At 36.6% G+C, this 23,083-nt stretch overlaps 2 protein-coding genes across 2 annotated transcripts; both read left to right on the top strand.

The window, feature by feature from the left end:
• The first annotated feature begins 4,102 nt into the window (after positions 1 to 4,102).
• On the top strand, positions 4,103 to 11,893 carry LOC128523846 (sterol 26-hydroxylase, mitochondrial-like). The gene is made up of 9 exons (XM_053495995.1): positions 4,103 to 4,564; positions 4,766 to 4,956; positions 6,937 to 7,136; positions 7,277 to 7,474; positions 7,601 to 7,764; positions 7,873 to 8,039; positions 10,978 to 11,059; positions 11,235 to 11,435; positions 11,674 to 11,893. The coding sequence occupies exons 1-9, from the start codon at positions 4,298 to 4,300 to the stop codon at positions 11,800 to 11,802; spliced, it is 1,599 nt and encodes a 532-aa protein (XP_053351970.1). The 5' UTR covers positions 4,103 to 4,297; the 3' UTR covers positions 11,803 to 11,893.
• A 2,057-nt stretch (positions 11,894 to 13,950) lies between these two features.
• LOC128523847 (sterol 26-hydroxylase, mitochondrial-like) lies at positions 13,951 to 21,813 on the top strand. The gene is made up of 9 exons (XM_053495996.1): positions 13,951 to 14,557; positions 14,793 to 14,983; positions 16,130 to 16,329; positions 17,951 to 18,148; positions 18,295 to 18,461; positions 18,564 to 18,730; positions 19,167 to 19,248; positions 20,296 to 20,496; positions 21,028 to 21,813. Exons 1-9 carry the CDS (start codon positions 14,330 to 14,332, stop codon positions 21,166 to 21,168), a joined length of 1,575 nt encoding a protein of 524 aa, XP_053351971.1. The 5' UTR covers positions 13,951 to 14,329; the 3' UTR covers positions 21,169 to 21,813.
• The last annotated feature ends 1,270 nt before the right edge of the window (positions 21,814 to 23,083 follow it).

Here is a 23,083-nt window from a genome sequence, read left to right as displayed (position 1 = left end):
CTGACTTTTACTGTATAAACTAATCTTGTGTGTATTAAAGTGTGCTAATACATAATTTATTATTATTATTAATATGCACATTGTTTTGATTGTGTTGGAAAGTCAATTCAAAAACAAAAAAAATGCTATTGTGATTATGGTTTAAAAATGCAAATATCTATTTTATATATATATATATTTTTTTAAACAATATAGGCAAAAGATTTAGTCCTTTCAGTATTCATTTTATAGTGCAAAGTGAAGTAACTCAACTTTTAACCCAAGTTGTTGACTTTTTTGACTATTTACTCTGTAAGGTCACACATCTCCCAACTTATATTCTTTTACATTTAAAGAGTTTTGATAGTTTAAACGACTTATTAATTTAATAAATGTGAACTTGTCACATGTTTTGACATCCCCCATGGTTTAAAAGATGTGTTTAAATTGTGTTTAAGTTTTTAATTAACATTTAACATAATGTAATGAAAAAAGCTGTAACTGCATGCTTGAAAGTTTCTTCCAAATTTTATTTTAAACTAAAAGTAAAACATTGCAGCCACAATCCTTAACTGTCAAGTAAAATGTAACTAAAAGCTAAAAGTAAATTAAAATTGTGACATTTACAATGTACAATATAGCACCTGGATAAAATACACGTAAAGCATTTAATTTCAATTACAGAACATTTTAAACTGCAAATCTTCAGTTTAAAAAGTTTTAGTTTCATTTTACCTTTTAACATGTTATAATTCCAAAAAAATGTATTATAGTGTAAAATGACTTCTAATTCTTTGCATTTGTATTGAAATTGCTGAAATAAGGCAAAATGCCTTTCACAGTCTAAAGTGCACAAAAAACGGAAGAGTAAAAAATTAAAAAATAATAATTATAAAACAGCTTGACAGCAGCTTCTCAAAAACATGGAATCATGTGAGATCGCATTTGTAAGTCTAATAAAAATACCTATCACAATCTAAACTGCACAAAACTGCAAAAAAATCCTGTAATTGGATAGAAGTAAAATGTAAGTGCTTACTCAGAACACACTTCTGTTTTACACCATACAAACTGTGAGGCTGGTCATATTCTTAAGCTCCTCTACCAAAAAATGGTGTTGTTCTGGAGTTCTTAACAGAAAAATTTCAGGTTTAGTGCTGGCAATTTCTTTCTGGCTAAACAAGCAGAGGCTGCTAAACTTTTCAACAATGAACTCTAATGAGCCTGCAAGTCCATGGGATCGTAGGTTGTCCGCGCAGACACAAAACACAGTTCCCTTTATGTACTGCTGTATATTCTTAATCAGTGAGTCAATGAACCGGTCATAGCCAAACAATTGCACATCTTTGGTCTTTCCCAAAAATGCTAGATTAATTAAATTTATAGTGGAGCAACTTTTTGACGAAAAATTTAGAATTAGCCAATATACAGCAGTATGGATCTTTCTCTGGGTCCCAAGAGGGTTGTAGACTTCAAAATAGTCAATATATAACCCTGAAGCAAGGCTAACCTTTTCTTAACCAAAATTTTTTTTTTTTAAGTATCCTGTGTCTTGAAAAGACTCTCTTCATGGAAAGACTCTTAGATGTTACAACAACAGATTTGTACATTTGCACAGTCTGATCATTTGTTACAATGTTATAGGTTGCGAGTATTTCTCTAATGTAATCAAGAGCTAGAATTTTAGAAAAATATAAAATGTAACTGTTGAATTACTTTCTGTATTGAATTGAATTCAATTTTATTTGTATAGCCCTTTTAACAATTGGCATTGTCCCAAAGCAGCTTTACACAATCAAAAGAATTATTTAAGTTTGTATGGAATTTGAATGTGTTTGAATCAAAATGGTCAGATAGTCCCTGGTGAGCAAGCCGAGGGCGACAGTGGCAAGGAAAAACTCCCTGAGATGGTAGTAGGAAGCAACCTTGAGAGGAACCAGACTCAACAGGGAACCCATCCTCATTCGGGTGAAACAGAAAGCAGGAATTGATCTGCATTCATACTGTGTGTTAGTTGGCAGGCAGTTCAGCATAACAGTTGATGTTAATTGATGTTTATATGGAGTCCAGTTAGTTATTGAAAACTCAGGTAAACTTGTATAAAGGTTCAGTCCTGAACTATTGAACAGTCAAGTCCTCAGATTCAATGTCCTTTTCTCTCCATTGTTCATGCCCACAAGATGAAGTCCCAGCTTCTGGTTCATTGTTTAGCTCAGGTTCTGTTTTATCCAAGACTTTTTCTGATTCCTTACGCACTAATAAATCACTAAAACTTTGATAGTGATTCATTTTTCCTTGTTCAATGGCTGCTAAAGCTAGAAAAATTGTTAGTTTTTAATGTACATTTCTAAAAGGGGCAAAATATTGTTTCTTTATTTCTTATATGTTTTCCAAGATGAGAGAAGAACTGCGTTTCAGAGCAGATCTCAATCTTCTTTTTCGTCTTTCGGCTGTTCTCTTTCAGGGGTCGCCACAGCAAATCATCTGCCTCCATCTAACCCTATCCTCTTCATCCTCTTCTCTCACCCCAATTAACTTCATGTCCTCTCTTACTGCATCTATAAATCTCCTCTTTGGTCTTCCTTTAGACCTCCTTCCTGGCAGTTCAAACCTCAGCATTCTTCTACCAATATGCTCACAATCTCTCCTTTGACCATTCCACTGAACTCGCACTGAAGTCACACAAAAAAGTGTAGTTTTCTTGTCTGCTTCTGTTATGTATTTTTGAGAGGTGTGATTTAAATGAACGTGTGTTTATGAAGCTACAAACACAATTGTCAAAAAGCCAGTTTAATCTTCCAGCATGTTGTAGTCTAAAGTTCCAAAATCAAAACCCAAGGTCCGTGCAGAAAATGTACGGTACACATATTACTCAACACATACACTAAAATAGTGTGAGTTATTCTTCCAAAAAAAAAAAAAAAACTACACTACTGTTTACATTTTTTTTATTTTTAGTTTTATGTTCATGAAGGCTACGTTTACAGTATTTGATAAAAATTAGAGTAAAACAAATAATGTGAAATATTACAATTTAACACAGCTGTTTTCTATTGGAATGTATTTAAAAATATTATTTATTGCTGTGATGTAAAGTTGTATTTTCAGCATTATTACTTCAGTCTACAGTGTCACATGATCCTTAGAAATCATTTGATTAACATAAAACTATTATTTTTAAAATAAATAATACCGATCTAAAACTTTTGAACGTTAGTGCACACTGTTTTAGGAGCTGACCAATTATGTTTTCAAGAAAACATTCAATAGTCTTTTTTTTTTTTACTTAATTGTCTAAGACTTAATGAGATATATCTACGGTATATATACTGTATAATGCACATTTATTGCAATGGAAAGAAGTTTTTTTTTTACAAAACAAAAAAAGTAAATTAGTAAGATTAGACCAAGCAGGGTTTTTCTTATGTAGCCAGAACTTCATACTTCGTTTAAAAAGAAAAAAAAAATACATATCAATAATAATAACTGCAGTACATTAAAAGTTTGCAGAAAATCTTGAAATACGTTTAATTGTTTATCTGGAAGGATATCGAGAGAATGTGTTCTGAAAAGTAAAATGCAAAGAGTAAAAACTTGTTCGCGGCACAAATACTGCATATTTTGAATACCGAGTTTCGACCAGTTGACGAATTTCCAGTTTTTTCACTGTCTAGCGTTAAATAAACAAATGCTCCAAGCTCTATATACCTCACAAAGAGCGACATATGATCAAGCTAATTTATGTTACAATAATTTCTACAAAGGACTTCGCTATAAATACACAATCGCTATAATACTTAAATAAGTTTAAAAGAAGAAGATTTCCATTGGAGGAGAAACGCGCTGCCAACGGTGCGATGTCCAAAATTATCATATTGGACATTTTAGTTTCTACTTCTAATGCTTCTTTACAGTTTTTTTCCTTTTCTTTTTCTTCCGAGCGCGCCTGTGTGTTTTAACGGCTATTCTTATCCTCACTGGCTGTGTTTGGATTGTATGTTATTGTTCTCCTAAAAGAAAAACAAAAAAGTTGTTCAAAATGGCCGCGGCACCCACCACGCATGGGAAAACCTCAAAACGCAAAACGCTAACAGCGCGCATGCTCAAACTGCCAAACCACTGTTCAGTACTTATATTTTTGTCGACCCAGCGAATTATTATTGAACTTGTTTTTTATTAGTTCAGTCGGCTTTTTCCTGTCTTATTGTACAGATTACTAAGAAATAATAATTATGCCAACGTTTTGCTAATTTTTATTTTTATTATTATTATAGTGCAGCGTTGTCCTTCCTCATTTTTCAAAGTTAAATCAGAGCTAATGCTTTTATATTCAGTGCGTTCTCTACTAATGGCAGGACGTTTCGTTCTGTTTTCAGCTGAAACGACGCCTCTTCGCGTGTTCATTAGATCCACCACAGTCAATCTGGACTTGAAGAGAAGCGCAAGTGGAAATGTTCAAGCTTCAAAAGCTTCAAGCAATCCGAGGAGCATCAAAACTGAGGCTGACCTCCCTGAGGTCACTCTTCCCACAACCCTATACAGGTTGATCTTTAAAGGGTACTACAATCGCATACATGAGCTGCAGGTACAGTATGCTATCGTATCGTCCTCCACATACGGGGACATTTCAATCATCTTGATACTTGGCACTGTTTGTGACTGGTTAAGATCTGCAGAGTGAAAAAAGTTTGCATCTTGTGATTGTTTGACATGTCTCCCACAATAAAGAGTCGATTGACATTTATAAAGGCAAGTGCTTGATTTTTCTTTCCTTAATTCCTTCTAGTTATATGAAAAGCAGCTTTATGGTCCCATGTACAAAGTAAGAGGTGGTGACAGCCATACAATTGTGCTGAATACTGTGGAGCTGCTGGAGGAGCTGATGAGGAAGGATGATAAATTCCCTAGCAGAGGAGACATGACTACCTGGACTGAATACCGAGATATGAACGGTTTCGGTTACGGTCCTGTCACTGAGTAAGCCACTGTGTTTCTTTGTGTAAGAGAGAGAGCAAACTTAATGTAAAATACAGTCTATATGTTTTCCCTATGGTGCATAGGACACTAACACTGCTTGTGTAATGTTATGTTTATTGTCACTGAAAACTAATTCTAAATAGCTTTATGTAATAATCAAATCAAATTCAAATTTTATTTGTCACATACACAGTCATACACAGTACGAAATGTAGTGAAATGCTTATACGACTGCCATTGACCCTAAAAGAGAATTAAAGTTTACAAATAAGAAATAAATATGAATAAAAGAAATACGATAGAAAATTAAATAGAAAAATTAAATTAAACTAGGAAAAATAGAACTAAAAATAAAAATAGAAATGTGCTAGGAAAAATAGAACTAAAAATAAAAATAGAAATATGATGTACATAAAAATAGAAATATACTGTACAAATTGAAATATACTGTACTGGGTGTGCAAATATGCATAGAACAAAGTGTCTTTGTGCAAAGGTTATTAAAGTGTCTTTGTGCACTGGTCCAGGATGTAAACGTAAACATGTAGTGTAGTTGTGAAGGTAGGTGTGCAAAGTTATTAAAGTGTCTTTGTGCAATGGTCCAGGATGTAAACGTACAACATGTAGTGTAGATAGGAAGGAAGGTGTGCGTGTAATTGTTCATAGTGTCCATGGATGTAAAAAGATTGATTGATTTGATCAATTATGAAAAGATATAAAATAATTAAGCAATAAAGAGGTATAACATTTTTGCTGACTAAAAGCAGCCATATAAAAACTGGGACATTATGAGTCCTGGGGTATCCATTATATTTTCCAGAACAGATAGATAAAAAGAGACAGTCCAAAGAAAAAGTCAAGAATAAGGACAACTCTATTGAAAAGCCTCTAATGCAATCACTGTCTACTCAACTAATTGCTTAATTTAAAATACAATATAATAATATAATTCATATGTGTTTTATGCATTGTCCACTTTTCCACAGAATGTTATGTATGTGAACCACTACTTGGCCAAACTTGCCTCAAAGAACATCTGATACTAACCAAATACTGCAAAATCCTTTAAACATCAAAACTACATGAAATTATATCATAGTTATGATGCACTATAGCAATGATTGCACATAGAGTGGAATCTCGGATTTCGAGTAACACGGTTTGCGAGACAAGCAAAGATTTTTAATACATTTTGACTTAAAAAAACGAGTAGGTCATGGTTACGAGTACCTAATATTATGTAGCACACAAGCGCTTCTTGTTTTGACGCGTCACATGATCCCAACTGAGCCAATGTTTTTTTTCTCTCATTTGCGCTGCAGAATTGTGGGTAATCGTCTCCCATGTTGGGTCTTAGTGCGCGACTCTCACTGGTATAATCAACATCCATGCAGGCGTGTACTGTTTACTGTAACACTGTAAAAATGTGTGTACGCGTGAAACATATTTCATTTGGTGTTTGTAAGCGTGTGTGTACAGCGCACGTATACTATTTCTTAGAACACGCATGTAAAGCAAAAGAAAGTCTCATTAGAAAGGTTAAAGATCCATTTTCTCCCTCTCTGTTTCAGCTTGTCGTTATGTGTGTGTGTGCGCGCATAATTTGACATCGTCCCCCTTCACACACACTCTGGCCTTAACACCCCCCCCACCACCTATCAGTTTCACACAAACACACTCTCTGCTCTACACTGCTCTTTGTCGCGATTCTTTTCAAAGATAAAGTGCAGGTTAATTTGTTTGTTTGTTTTACAGCAGTGATTCCGTTAGTATGCACTCACACGAGTGTCCTAAGCGATGTTCCTTGCTAATTTTTCCAATAAAACAGTCTTTTTGTTAATGTGTGTGTGTGTGTGCGCCTTGACATTCAGGACACACAATTCTCCTAGTTTTTAACAACAATTTTGATTTGTGAGGAATTCTGGATGTTTTCTTAATGCAAAACATTGACATATTTTGCTTTTTTTTTTTAACCAACAGAAATGGAGAGAAATGGTACAAACTCCGATCTGTACTGAACAAGCGTATGCTGCATCCGAAGGAGTCTGTGCAGTATGTAGACATGGTTAATGAGGTGGTTACAGATTTTATCAAACATATATACCATTTACGCAAGATGAGCTCCACTGGAGACCTGGTACCCAACATGTCCAATGAGCTGTATCGCTTCTCTCTAGAAGGTATGGCCTTTCAGGTCTTAATTATTATTAATTATAAGACCTATATTTAGTTGGATTAAATAGATTACTTATATAATTACAGGTTTTATGTTGTGTGTGATAATATAACTGTAAACTGAGACCTATGCCTGCTTATTCAGGAATCTCCCGGATACTCTTTGAGACTCGTATTGGTTGCCTTGAGAATGAGATTCCAGCTGAGACTCAAAACTTCATCGACTCCATTGACCAGATGTTAACTTATAACACAACCCTGAATCTGCTTCCCAAGTGGACCTGTAATTTCTTGCCATTCTGGCAACGTTTTGTAAGAGGTTGGGATGGAATCTTCAGATTTGGTGAGAGTTCTTCTCTAGTTTATTTCTTTCTCTTTTTTATTATTTTTTTTTACTGTACTGTACTGTAATTTACATTTTCTGTGAGTTTGTTTGAATTGAAAGAAATATTTTTCTGGCTTTCAATAGCCTGCAAGCTAATTGACAGGAAGATGGAGGACATTCAGAAGCGCCTGGATGCAGGTCAGGAAGTTAAAGGAGAGTATCTCAGTTACTTGCTTTCCAACGCCAACATGAGCAAAAAGGATGTATATGGAAGCGTTGCTGAACTGCTCCTGGCAGGAGTGGACACGGTAAGAATAACTGTACACTACTATGTGATTTTGCTACTTTGTAGAAAACCTAATGTGATAACAAGTATATTTAAGAATAAAATGAACATACATGTCCTGTATCTTAAGACATCCATTACCCTGATGTGGGCATTGTACCTGCTGTCACAAAATCCAAAGACACAAGACACACTGTATCATGAGGTGAACAGCATCCTAATAGGGGACAGAATTCCAACAGCTGAGGACATAAACAGCATGCCCTACCTCAAGGCTGTCATAAAGGAAACTCTAAGGTGGATAGAGAAAATTTTTTAAAAAGTATTGTTGACTGTATAGTGTATATATTGTTACTTTATAGATCTGCATTATATTAAGCTGTATGTAAGTATTATCTAGCACATAGCTATATGCAGTTATTTAGGCCTGTTTCACTGTATTTCACTAGTCTTTTTTGTCTTTCGGCTGTTCCCTTTCAGGGGTCACCACAGCGAATCATTTGCCTCCATCTAACCCTGTCCTCTGCATCCTCTACTCTCACACCAACTAACTTCATGTCCTCTCTCACTGCATCCATAAATCTCCTCTTTGGTCTTCCTCTAGACCTCCTGCCTGGCAGTTCCAACCTCAGCATCCTTCTACCGATATATTCACAATCTCTCCTCTGAACATGTCCAACCACCTCAATTTGGCCCCGTCTGACTTTATCTTCAAAACATCTAACGTGGGTTGTCCCTCTGATAAACTCATTCTTGATCCTATCCATCCTTGTCACTCCCAAAGAGAACCTCAACATCTTCAGCTCTGCTACCTCCAACTCTGCCTCCTGTCTTTTCTTCAGCGCCACTGTCTCTAAGCCGTAGAGCATTGCTGGTCTCACCACTGTCCTGTACACCTTTTCTTTTTATTCTCGCTGATACTCTTTTATCGCACAACACACCTGAAACTTTTCTCCACCCATTCCAACCTGCCTGTACCCGCCTCTTCACCTCCTTTAAACACTCTCCGTTGCTCTGGACCGTTGACCCTAAGTACTTAAAATCCTGCACCTTCTTTCCCTCTGCTCCCTGTAGCCTCACCAATCCTCCTGGGTCCCTCTCATTTACACACATGTATTCCGTCTTGCCTCCACCTCTCCAAATTTTCCTCCACCTGTTCCCTGCTCTCGCTACAGAGCACAATGTCATCTGCAAACATCATAGTCCATGGGGACTCCTGTCTTACCTCATCTGTCATCATGTCCATCAACCAGAGGAAACAAAAAGGGGCTTAGACCTCCACCTTGAACTCATCTGTCACACCTACAGCACATCTCACCACTGTCCTACAGCTCTCATACATGTCCTGCACCACTCTAACATACTTCTCTGCCACTCCAGACCTTCTCATACAATACCACAGCTCCTCTCTTGGCACCCTGTCATACGCTTTCTCTAAATCTACAAAGACACATTGCAACTCTTTATTACCTTCTCTGTACTTCTCCACCAGCATCCTTAAAGCAAATACTGCATCTGATGTACTCTTTCTAGGCATAAAACCATATTGCTGCTCACAAATGCTCACCTCTGCCCTTAACCTAGCTTCCACTACTCTTTCCCACAGCTTCATTGTCTGGCTCATTAGCTTTATACCTCTATAATTGCCACAGCTTTGCACATCTTCCTTGTTCTTAAAAATTGGCACCAATACACTTCTCCTCCATTCCTCTGGAATCCTCTCACTCTCCAAGATCTTGTTAAACAAACTTGTCAGAAACTCTACTGCCACCTCTCCTAAGCACTTTCATACCTCCACAGGTATGTCATCAGGACCAACAGCCTTTCCACTCTTCATCCTCTTCAACGCCCTTCTCACCTCACTTCTACTAATATTTGCTACTTCCTGTTCCACAACAGTCACCTCTTTAACAGTCTACTCTTTGTTCTCTTTCGTTTTTCTCATTCATCAACTCCTTAAAGTACTCCTTCCATCTTCCCATTACCCTCCTGGCATCTGTCAGTACATTTCCATCTCTATCTTTAATCACTCTAACCTGCTGCACATCCTCTCATCTCTATCTTTCTGCCTTGCCAACCTGTACAGATCCACCTCTCCTTCCTTACTGTCTAGCCTAGCATACAAGTCCTTATATGCTCTTTGTTTGGCCTTTGCCACCTCTACCTTCACCTTACTCTGCATCTCCCTGTACTCCTGTCTACTCTCTTCAGTCCTCTCAGTGTCCCACTTCTTCTTAGCTAGCCTCTTTCCCTGTATACACTCCTGGACTTCCTCATTCCACCACCAAGTCTCCTTGTCCACTTTCCCCTTACCTGATGATACACCAAGTACCCTCCTACCTGTCTCCCTGATCACATTGGCTATAGTTGTCCAGTCAACTGAAAGCCCCTCCTGACCACCCAACACACCACCATTCTGTGTTGTCTGGCTACACTCTCCCCTACCAACACTTTTCTCTTTCAGGTAACAACGTCGACACAAGATGTAGTCGACCCGAGTGCTTCTGCCTACACTCTTATATGTCACCCTATGTTCCTGCCTCTTCTGGAAGAAATTATTTACCACTGCCATTTCCATTCTCTTTGCAAAGTCCACCACCATCTGTCCTGCTACATTCCTGTCCTAAAGACCAAACCTGCCCATCACATTTCCATCACCTCTGTTTCCTTCCCCAACATGTCCACTCTTTCACCTCTGGGGATGCTCTGCCTCACTTCATCTAACTCACTCCAGAATTTCTCCTTCTCTTTTAACTCACATCCTACCTGTGGGGCATAACCACTAACAAAATTAAACATTATACCTTCAATTTCCAGCTTTGGACTCATCACCCTATCTGATACTCTCTTCACCTCTAGAAAATTTCTTACAAACCTCTTTTTCAGAATAACGCCTACTCCATTTCTTTTCCTATCCACACCATGGTAAAACAATTTGAACCCTGATCCTAAGCTTCTAGCCTTGCTACCTTTCCACCTGGTCTCCTGGACACACAGTATATCCACCTTCCTTCTCTGCATCATATCAACTAACTCTCTTCCCTTCCCTGTCATGGTCCCAACATTCAAAGTCCCTGTATTTCACTAGTGACAAATGTAATTCAGTAGTGTGCTTACATCATATCCAGGGCAGCACAGATATCTATGATAAAAAAAAAATCATATGTGTTAACTTATTACACAGGAATGGATTATTTTATACATTATATTAAGACTATTTTATAAATATGTATAGAATGTACCCAGTTGTTCTCATTAACATCCGGCTTCTATCAGAAAAAGATGTGATCATTGGAGGACACTTCTTTCCCAAGAAGGTACTATTTTTCCCCAAAATGTCAATTTTTTAAAAATGTAATGTCATCTATTAATCATAGTGATTTAATTAATCACCCACTCTTATAAACAGACCATATTTATAATGACTTTAATCAGTTATGATTAAACATAATGCTCCATGAATCAAGACTAATCAATTGCCTTTCTAAACAGACTGCATTTACAATCTACCCTTATGCAATCAGTCAAGATAAGACCATATTCCCAGAACCAAGGTTGTTCAAGCCTGAACGCTGGTTACGGGATGGGAGAGAGCGACCTAGTTCATTTGGATCCATTCCATTTGGGTTTGGAGTGAGAGGATGTGTTGGTAAACGTATTGCTGAACTGGAGATGCACTTGGCCCTGGCAAGGGTAAGAAACAAATGTTATCTATAGACATACACATAAAGTATATATAACACATACTATACATACATACATACTGTGTACATACATACATACATACAATGGTTGCAAAAATTCTTAAACCTCTGTTAAAAATTGCATGTTTTTGTGATATAAATAACTTAAGATAAGTGAATGTCAGATAAATGCATTTTTGTCTGAAACCTGGAATATTTAAAAGTTGTACCTTGTTCTAATTATCTAGATAATGAAGCTGTTTGAAGTCAAACTGGATCCCAGTGTGGGCGAAGTCAAACCTCTCAGCCGTTCAGGGCTTGTGGCAGACAGAAAAGTTCATTTTAAATTCTTGGACAGAAAACATGTAACCAATTAATGATATTTTAAGCTTTAACATCCACCAAAGTACGCCCCCCGACACACACTTTGTACAAAATGCTGCATTTGCAATGTAGTACTATAATCCTGCCATAACTGTTCTGTGGCATGTAAAAAAACAAACTTAATCTTAGTCAGATTATCAAGATATGTTTAAGTACGATCTGTAATCTCATTGTTTATACATGTACTAATGAAAAACGATTATTGATTTATTTTAGTGCAAATTCAATAAAAAAAGATAAAAAAATAATGAAATAAAAATTTCAAAAAACATTAACTATACTAACATTTTCTCTCTATCCTCTTATTTTCGAGTATAGCACTGTCTATAAACATGGTAGTAACATACAAAAGTAATATTATTAATTTAAAAAAAATACACATTACTGTGCATTGTGTGAATTACTACCATGATTTTGATATCAAGTTAAAATAATTCACAGAATATTTTAGCATTAGTAAATTTTTTGCAGATAATGTGGAAGTGCATACAAAGGTATACATGCTAAGCAGCTATATTTCCTGGTGGCTCCAGAATGCATTAAGTATCTATTTTATTCATATTATTATTAATTATACGTATTTGATAAGAGGATGATTGTTTCTGAGCAGTTTTTGCTTCTTGTTTACATGATCTCTCTATCTGATTGCCATAAATAAATACATAGAGAAGAATGTTGAATCTGCAAATATCACTCTTTCTTACAAAAGTGTTATCCTACTGCCTGTAAGGGCGGACCAATGATTATCTAATGTGGTTCATTTTAACACATTAAATTGTAAATGACAATTATGAAATTTTGTAATCAACATTGTAAACCTTAAATAAAAAATAAATTAATAAATAAATACAAATGTTTGTAAATGCGTCTGCTTTTTACTAAGCATATGAGTATTTGTAATAAGCGGTTTTATCAAAATTCTTTAAAGTAAATGGACTTGTAAAAAAAGTAAAGTGCTGTAGCAGTTCCATTTTTAAACAGTGGTGTGAAAAACTATTTGCACCCTTCCTGATTTCTTATTCTTTTGCATGTTTGTCACACCTAAATGTTTCTGATCATCAAAAACCGTTAACTATTAGTCAAAGATAACATAATTGAACACAAAATGCAGTTTTTAAATGAAGGTTTACATTATTAAGGGATAAAAAAAACTCCAAATCTACATGGCCCTGTGTGAAAAAGTGATTGCCCCCCTTGTTAAAAAATAACTTAACTGTGGTTTATCACACCTGAGTTCAATTTCTGTAGTCACCCCCAGGCCTGATTACTGCCACACCTGTTTCAATCAAAAAAATCACTTAAGGAGCAAGTAGACCAAAAGCACCTCAAAAGCTAGACATCATGCCAAGATCCAAAGAAATTCAGGAAAAAATGAGAACAAAAGTAATTGAGATCTATCAGTCTGGTTAAGGTTATAAAGCCATTTCTAAAGCTTTGGGACTCCAGCGAACCACAGTGAGAGCCATTATCCACAAATGGCAAAAACATGGAACAGTGGTGAACCTTCCCAGGAGTGGCCGGCCGACCAAAATTACCCCAAGAGCGCAGAGACAACTCATACGAGAGGCCACAAAAGACCCCAGGACAACATCTAAAGAACTGCAGGCCTCACTTGCCTCAATTAAGGTCAGTGTTCACGACTCCACCATAAGAAAGAGACTGGGCAAAACGGCCTGCATGGCAGATTTCCAAGGCGCAAACCACTTTTAAGCAAAAAGAACATTAAGGCTCGTCTCAATTTTGCTAAAAACATCTCAATGATAGCCAAGACTTTTGGGAAAATACCTTGTGGACAGACGAAACAAAAGTTGAATTTTTTGAAAGGTGCGTGTCCCGTTACATCTGGCGTAAAAGTAACACAGCATTTCAGAAAAAGAACATCATACCAACAGTAAAATATGGTGGTGGTAGTGTGATGGTCTGGGGTTGTTTTGCTGCTTCAGGACCTGGAAGGCTTGCTGTAATAGATGGAACCATGAATTCTACTGTCTACCAAAAAATCCTGAAGGAGAATGTCCGGCCATCTGTTCGTCAACTCAAGCTGAAGCGATCTTGGGTGCTGCAGCAGGACAATGACCCTAATGGCTGAAGAAAAACAAAATGAAGACTTTGGAGTGGCCTAGTCAAAGTCCTGACCTAAATAGTTTTTCACACCACTGTATATATTTAAGTTAGATTGAGCTGTGTGAGGATTTTTTTACATTTCAGATTTTAATGATTTTAGAAATAAATCTGAAATGTTGCCTTTTTACTTGGTTAGCATTTATAAGTGCAAATTTTGCATAATTTATTTTTTATTGCCATCTGTTCATGTGGTAAACTGTACTGTGAGCAGTTTGTCAATAAACAAATAATGATCTGGTATCAAAGTTCAAGCGTGCTCTTATGCCACTATCTTTTTATAGCAGTTTGTGTTCTGTTTAGTGAAAAGTTAACCGTCCAGTTAACTGTTGTCCTTCGTATTTTTTTCTGCACGTGAAACACAAGCTGTTGTTTTTATAGTCAGGTCCTACTCTACTAATGGCAGGACGTCTTGCGCTGCGCTCAGCTGAAACGATGGCTGTTCGTGTGTTCCTTAGGTCCACCACGGTCAATCTGGACTTAAGGAGAAGTGTAGGTGAAAGTGCTACAGCTTCTGTCCCTCCTGGCAGCATCAAGACTGAGGCTGACCTCCCTGAGGTCACTCTTCCCACAATCCTGTACAGGTGGATCTTTAAAGGCTACTACAAACGCACACATGAGTTGCAGGTACAGTATGTCAGTAAGTAATATAAGGCTTGCACATGGGGACATTTCGCTGCTGTGATTTATTTCCTGCGCACTTAGTCATTTTGATACTTTGCCGTGTTTGTGCATAATTAAGTTTTGCGGAGTGAAAACAAGAATGTAAATAAATAAAATCTGTGCATCTTTTGATTGATAGACATGTCTCTGATACTGAATATCTAATGACATTTGCAAAAGCCTACTGTATTTTTTTTAGATGTATGAAAAGCAGCTTTATGGCCCCATGTATAAATTAAGAGCCGGCAAAAGCCACAAAATTGTGCTGAATAATGCAGAGCTGCTGGAGGAGCTGATGAGGAAAGATGATAAATTCCCTAGCAGAGGAGACATGACTATCTGGACTGAATACCGAGATATGAACGATTTGGGTTACGGTCCTGCAACTGAGTAAGCTACTTTGTGTTTCTTTGTGAGTGCATGAGTGTTTTGTTGTACCTATTTTAACTGTGTTGTTTTATTTTAAGGTCTATGTTTAAAATAAATCTGATTTAAGCCAAGTCTCTTTCTTTGTTTATGGAAATGATTAACACCATTGGGTGACCGTCAGCCATTTTCCACTGAGACCTTAGGAAATGACATCATGTTTGAGTAGTGCCATAAATACACTGCCTGGCCAAAAAAAAGTCACACACTCCAGTAATTCATTCAGTCACCTTTAGTTTACTGCACACAATATGGTTGACAGTTTATGTGTAAAAATATTTCCAGAACCACTCACAAAATTTGGGAAGAAAAACTCCATAGACGTGACACCCTGGGCATTCAGAAAATTCAGTTCATCATCTGACTACATTTTATTGCCACATAACATTGCTAAGCCTAGATCATAACACTGCCTCCAGAGGCTTGTATCATGGTCACTAGACATGATGGATATGCTTTATGTGCATCCCTTACCATGACATGCCTATGGTTCTGGACTAGGGTCAATTTGAACTCATTAGACCACATGGTCTTTTTTCATATTTATGATCCCTAGCAAACTGAAGCCTTTTTATCTAATTAGTCTTAATAACAAGTGGTTTTCTTATAACCACCTGTCTGTTTAGTCACAATAAAAAAGTCTGTACATACATACAGTCGGGTCTGTAAGCATGGAGTGCGCATGTTCTTCCTGTGCTTGGCCTCCTGGTTCTCCGTTTTCCTCATGCTGTCCAAAGTCATGCAGATCATGCCAATTGGCGTTTCCAAATTGCCTGTAGTGTGTGAATAAGCATGAATGTAAGTATGTGTGTGTGCCCTCCAATGAATTGGCATTCTGTTCAGGATGTACCCTGCGTCCTGGGATAGGCTCCAGGCCCCCCGCAACCCTGTATACAGGGATATAAAATGGTAGAGTGAATGAGTGAGTTTTTTTTTTTTACCATGCCACCTCACCAACTATTACCCAAAAACATTTTAGATTATACTCACACCCTATTTTAATAAGCTACAAATTAAAGACATACAATTATCATACAGTTAATTGAGAAATAGAGAAATGCTGATAATTCCCTTAAAATGCTGAAATATGTTGCATTTTGTATTCACTAGAGAAGGAGAGAAATGGTACAAACTCAGATCTGTGCTGAACAAACGTATGCTGCATCCAAAGGACTCTGTAAAGTATGAGAATGTGGTTAATGAAGTGGTCACAGATTTTATCAAACGGATATGCCATTTACGCAAGATGAGCTCCAGTGGAGACCTGGTACCCAACATGTCCAATGAGCTGTACCGCTTCTCTCTAGAAGGTACGCCTGCCAGGCTGTACTTTTAGCTGTCTAACAATCATGTAGTACATCTCAAAAAAATAGAATACTGTAAAAAGGGTGATTTTCTTTTGTAATTAAAAAAGTAAAACTCTCATATCTCATATAGTTCAAGCCTTTTGTGTATTAACTGCAATGATTAATTTGATAACTGCAAAGACTAGTTTGCTTCGATATCAGTTTCTTATCTTTCTTATTTTTCTCTTGACAATACCCCATACATTTTCTGTTGGGTTCGGGTCAGGTGATTTAGCTGGCCAACCAAGCATAGTAATATAGTCAGCGCACTCCAGTTAGTGATAGTTTTGGCACTATGGGTAGGTGCTAAGTCTCTCCATAAAGCTTGTAAGCAGATGTATCTATAATCATGAAAAGCTTTAAAATCTCCCAGTAGACGGCTACATTGACTTTGGACTTGTTAAACACAGTGGAACAACACCAGCAGATGACATAATGCCCCAAAGCATCATCAACTGAGGAAATGTAACACTGGACTTCAAGCACTTGGATTCTCTGACTTTCCACTCTTTCACCAGACTCTGGGCCCTTTGGTTTCAAAATGTACTGCGATATTTGTTTTTCATCTGAAAAAAGTTCTTTTGACGGCTGAGCAGTGATAAACTTTCTTTTTCTCCTTAGCTAAAGTAAGACACTACTGACATTGTCCCTGGCCAAGGAGTGGTTTGATAATACCATTTTATAAAGATGTCTTTTTGTGGTGGCTCTTGCCTGCCTCATGCACTGACTCCAGCCACTAGCAGACACTCTTATCCAGAGCGACTTACCTTTTTTTTTTTTTAATCTTATCTCATTACACATCTGAGCAGTTGAGGGTTAAGGGCCTTGCTCAAGGGCCCAACAGTGGCAACTTGGTGGTTATGGGGTTTGAACCTGGGATCTTCCGAACCGTAGTCCAATGCCTTAACCACTGAGCTACCCCTGGCCCTATATATACTTTGATTCATGTGAAGCTCTTCAGGGATTTTGAATCAGCTTTGCTTGACAATCTTCTTAAGGCTGTGATACCTGTTGCTTGCGCACCTTTTTCTGACAAACTTTTCATGAATATGCTTTAATAGTGGCTTCTGTGGCTTGATTCTCCTTGTGGAGGGTGTTGATAATCTCCTGGACAAATGTCAGCAGGGTTCCTCATCCATGAACTAGACCAAAAGACACATGATATTTATAGCCTACTTGTTGAATAGTAATTTACTCAAGATTGAAATAAAAATATTATAATATTTTGAGATACAGTGGAACCTTGGATTGCGAGTAACTTGGTCTGCAAGTGTTTTGCTAGACGAGCAACAACCACCAATCACCAATTTTAAATAAAATCACCAACTAACAGCACCTCATGTTACAGCTGTTATGAAGGCTTTACAGAGCATAAGTAGCAGACACATCTCAATATTAGCTGTTCAAAGAATTATTGCATATTTTGGATGCCATCAGTATTGTTTTGCAATGTATAAAGCAATAAAAACAAGCTTAACCATTGACTTATAAGGTGTGTCCAAACTTTTGACTGGTATTATCTAATTACAGGTTTTATATTGTAAATGATAGCATATGTCACATCTAACATTTATATCTTATTCAGGAATCTCCCGCATACTCTTTGAGACACGTATTGGCTGTCTTGAGAATGAGATTCCAGCAGAGACTCAAAACTTCATTGACTCCATTGGCCAGATGTTAACTTATACTATGGCTGTGACTATTTTACCTCAGTGGACTCGCAATTATTTGCCTTTCTGGCGACGTTACATAAGTGGATGGGAGGGGATCTTTAGATTTGGTGAGATGATAAAGACATTATCACAATGCATTTTCCATCTCTCATTCTTTTTCAATATTACATATTTTGTTATTGTTATTTTTTCAGTCTAGTAGTAGTTTATTACCTCTTCTGTGAGTTTATTTTAAAATATATATTTTTAATAGCCTGCAAGCTGATTGACAGGAAGATGGAGGACATTCAGAAGCACCTAGATGCAGGAAGTCAGGAAGTTGCAGGACAGTATCTCAGCTACCTGCTTTCCAGCACCAACATGAGTAAAAAGGATGTGTATGGAAGTGTAACTGAACTGCTCCTGGCAGGAGTGGATACAGTAAGAATTATTATATTCTACCATACAGGTTATTTAGTAGCAAAAATGTGTATATATCGATAAGAAGTATGAATGAAAAATAAAACTGTCCTGTCTCTTAAGACATCCAATACTATGATGTGGGTTTTGTACCTGCTGTCACAAAATCCAAAGACACAGAACACACTGTATCAGGAGGTGAATAACATCATCAAAGGGGACAAAATTCCAACAGCTGAGGACATAAACAACATGCCATACCTTAAGGCTGTCATCAAGGAGACTCTAAGGTAGATAGAAAAAAATAATGCCTAAAAGTGTGCACAGCATATCACTGCATGGTATGTCGTAGTTAGACCTTGGTCATTGTATTTTACAAAAAATAACTGGGCCAGGGGGTAGCTCAGTGGTTAAGGCTTTGGACTATGGTTCAGAAGGTCTTAGGTTCAAACCCCACAACCACCAAGTTGCCACTGTTGGGCACTTGAGCAAGGCCCTTAATGCTCAAATGTGTAATGAGATAAAAATGTAAGTTGGTCTGGATAAGAGTGTCTGCCAAATGCCTAAATGTAAATAACTGCAATGCATTGGTTGCAATTGGTGTTCTGATACCCTTAATGTATGGATATTTATCATTAAAGTAAATATGTAATTTATCTGTTGACTATTCTATATAAATTGATTATTTTATCCATTATATTAAGTCTACTTAATGATTCTGTTTAGAATGTACCCAGTTGTTCCTGCGAATGGACGCATTTTATCAGAAAATGACATGGTTATTGGAGGACACTTCTTTCCTAAGAAGGTACTGTATTTCCCCTATTTTATTTCGAACAAGCATTAGTACCCACCGTTGATGGGTAAAAGAGTTTTTATAAATAGTTTAAAGGTTAAAGCTAACAATTAGATATTAAACTTTAATGTAATAAATGAAATTATTATTTGAGGTTGAAGCCCACGTACGTCTGTCTGTCTTTCTGTACGTCTCTCTGCCTAACTTATCAATACAAAGAAATAAAAATTTGTAAAGCTGATTATGTTTGACGTCTTCCATTGTTAGCCAAATACACTCCCTGTTTAAAGCAGATTATTAAATATGGCTAATAACTGTTTATAACATTATTTTTACTTAAAATTTTAATTTTAGAGCATAACAATGTGCTGTCACTTTAAGGATTTTTTACCTCTGACTACTGTGGATATTTTTTTTTCTAACGACCTGTGTTTTATCTCATAGTGGCTTTCCACATGACTGCTTTTTTATTAATGCCACAGTTTTAGAAGATATGAGACAACCATTATAAAATTTTCCGCTGAAAGAATAAACATACATTGATCTGTCCGTCATTTTTAAAGGTTCAGTTTTCATAGTCCACATGCCTTTTTTGGAGTAATACATGCCATGTTGTATGTTTGTTTCTGTTTCCTGGGGATTTGGGATCCTTACAGGTGCATTACAGTATTCCGCATACTCTGTGTTTTTACGATAAACTATCATGTTGAGGGCAAAAGCACTATATTCGTCAAACAAGTGCTGGCTGCTGTGTGTAATCTGGCACAGATCGAACAGATTCCTGAATAAGATACAAATACTAAGGGACTGGTAAAGTTTTATTAAAATGAGCCAGTTTTTACGTAATGCTGTAACAAATTTGGCTGGACAGACATACAGACATAACAGGCAGAATCTTTTTCTGAGACTGGTTTCTGGTCCTGCAATGTATGAAATGTAAAGATATTATTGAAAGAGCGAGTCCTGGCCAATGTACAGACAAATCCTTTTTTTAATTTATATAGATGTATCATCCTTCATAAATCACTATTTAACTAAATCACTCACTCTTCTGAACAGACCACGTTTATAATGCAGCATTATGCAATCTCTCACGATGGGAACATATTCCCTGAACCAAGACTCTTCAAGCCTGAACGCTGGTTACGAGATGGGAGGGAGCGACCTACCCCATTCGGATCCATTCCTTTTGGGTTTGGAGTGAGAGGGTGTGTTGGTAAACGCATTGCTGAACTGGAGATGCACTTAGCTTTGGCAAGGGTAAGGATCTCAGTGGATCATACAAAAAGATGTTATCAGTCCATATACAGGTATTTTTTTTGCAATTATTCAGTAATTACCATGGAAATAATAAGTCTACACCTCTGCTATAAAAAATAATACCCTGGTAGTAGAGCAAATCACAGGTAATTTCAAATGCACGGTTTATTTTTGCGCAAAACTTGCAGAAACCAGTGGATTTACTTCAAGCGGGCTATGCACACAAGATCACTTGCAGTCTGATAGATCTGGAGCATTTTTGTAATGATAAAAAAAAACTAAGAGTGCTGTATTACAAGCAGAAGGTTCTTTAACACGAAAAACTGTTAGGGCAACAGTATACAAGTTGTTTCTTTTTCTAAATTATTTGTATCTGTTTATCAATTGAATTTTGGCTTTTATATCACATAAAAGGTGGAAAAAAGATCCCATGATTTTTAACAATTTTGTTTTATGCTACAAGACATGCAGTTTTTTTTTCATATTTGTATGTTTTGATATTTTATCTGAAACTATTTTTCGTTTATCTAGATAGTAAAGCTGTTTGAAGTCAAGCTGGATCCTAATGTGGGAGAGATTAAAGCTCTCAGCCGTACTGTGCTTGTGGCAGACAGAACTGTCAACTTTCATCTTTTGGAGCGAAAACACGTAGCCACTGAAAGATGCTCTTAGTTTTAAGCTCCACCAAATAAAGTCTCTGAAGACGTTCATACAGCCTTAAAAAAAAAAAAACCAAACAATTACAATGTAGTGCTTTGATTATTCTATAACGTTAAACTGTGCCAGTGCCGTTAAATGTTGATTCTTGACTGAAAGTGACTAAAAGCACAGAAACTTTTACGTCACCTGTAGGAAACTTTATCTCAGTCATGTATCTGTAAGTGCACTTTGTAACCTCATGGGTGTGTATTGCTGCAAAAATGTATAGCATATGCTTTATAAATTTCTGTTAGTATGCGCAGACAATTCAAGAAAACAAAGTTTTCTTAGCAGTTTTACTACATTACGGTGTGTAATAAACATTCTGTTTAAAAAAAAAGTACATAGCATCAATGACATTGTGCTTAACATTTAGACATGTGTGTGAACAGTGTTGAAGGGCTCAGAGAAGTTACAGTGTGTTTTGTATGAACCTAAAGCAGGCTTATGGTGCGGCAACAGATTGCGAGTGATTGTCATATTTTCGGGACTACTTTTCCCATTCATATACAAACGTACAGCGTGCAGATGGGTCTTGTCTAAAAATAAAAATAATAAAAATGAAATTAAAAAGTAGATATTTTACATTTATTTTTTCTTTGTAACCAACATAGTTATCTTTTCAACACAAGGTTCTATTTATTTCCCAAAATAAAACTCTTTTCAATATACTGTACAACTGTTCTCTTTTGCTTCAACGCTTTTCTTTTACTTTTTATGTTTCAACATCTTCTTTCTCTGGCGCTTGCGGGTCCGCTCTTCATTGCTTCCTTTTTTTCTTCCCACCGGAGCGACACAGAGCCACATATACGTGATATGAACTAAAGTCCGCTCGGCAAGCGCCTAGTCTAGGAAGGCTGTATAGGCGAACCCGTGATTGCCTTTACGCGCATGAGGTTGGCCGCGGATCTGCCCGTCCTTAAATCCGAAATGTAGCTGCCTGTGGATTTGCCTACCGAGAGACAAATACCCAAAGTACAGTGTGGGCTACAAATATACATAAGAGAACTGAAAGGTGCTTTTATATATATATATTTTAAACATACATTTTAGCATTAATAAAAATTTAAGCAAACAGCTAAGACAGAAAATATTCCCCAGTGGCTTCAGTGATCTTTCAGTATGTTTTACTTAAACTAAGGTAATAATAAGAACTAATATTAAAAGTAACAGTAATAGTCAAATTTATAATTTGTTAAGATTAATGGAAGGAAACATCGTGGGAACGGTGGTTTCTTTTTACTTTTTTCATGATATTGTCATAATAAGTCATTATTATAGTTATGTAGAACTATTGTTCTCAATTAAACTCTGGATTATAAATTGTCTGTGTTACTATTATCACATGAACATTTTTAATTAGCTATCAAATTTATATGTTTATATAAACTATGAGCCTGAATTGCTGTAACAGGAGGTAGTCTACATCGACAGTTATGGTGCTGTACAATGTTTCTGGACATCTCTTTTGATGGTGAAGCTAAAGAATCAAATGACCATGTTTGTAAAATGCTCATAAACACCTGGATATGGAATGGAAAATTCATTAGATTACAATTAATTTTGAGCATGTTTGCTCCTGAAGGTTACAGTTGCCTACTTGACTGCAAACCTCAAAATATCTAGAACAGAACTTGCAAGTCACAATTTTTGTTACAAAGCTCTTACAGTATCTTAAAGCGGACCACTGATCATTAAATGTGGTTTACTAAAGTTAATTTTAACTGGGCCAAAAATCAACATGGTTGATTTTTGATCTCTTTAAAATATACCATTTTAAAAAGATCAAAAATCAACCCTGTAAACCCTTTTTAAAATTAAAATAAAGGTTTTTGTATGCAAACAAACATGCTTACGCTTTTTACTGAATGTATATGTATTTAAAATA

The sequence above is a fragment of the Clarias gariepinus genome, chromosome 5 (genome assembly GCF_024256425.1).
Source record: "Clarias gariepinus isolate MV-2021 ecotype Netherlands chromosome 5, CGAR_prim_01v2, whole genome shotgun sequence".
In the NCBI taxonomy this organism is placed as follows: domain Eukaryota; kingdom Metazoa; phylum Chordata; class Actinopteri; order Siluriformes; family Clariidae; genus Clarias; species Clarias gariepinus.
Note: the sequence above shows the minus strand (reverse complement) of the source record. Positions and strands in the feature narration are given on the sequence as shown.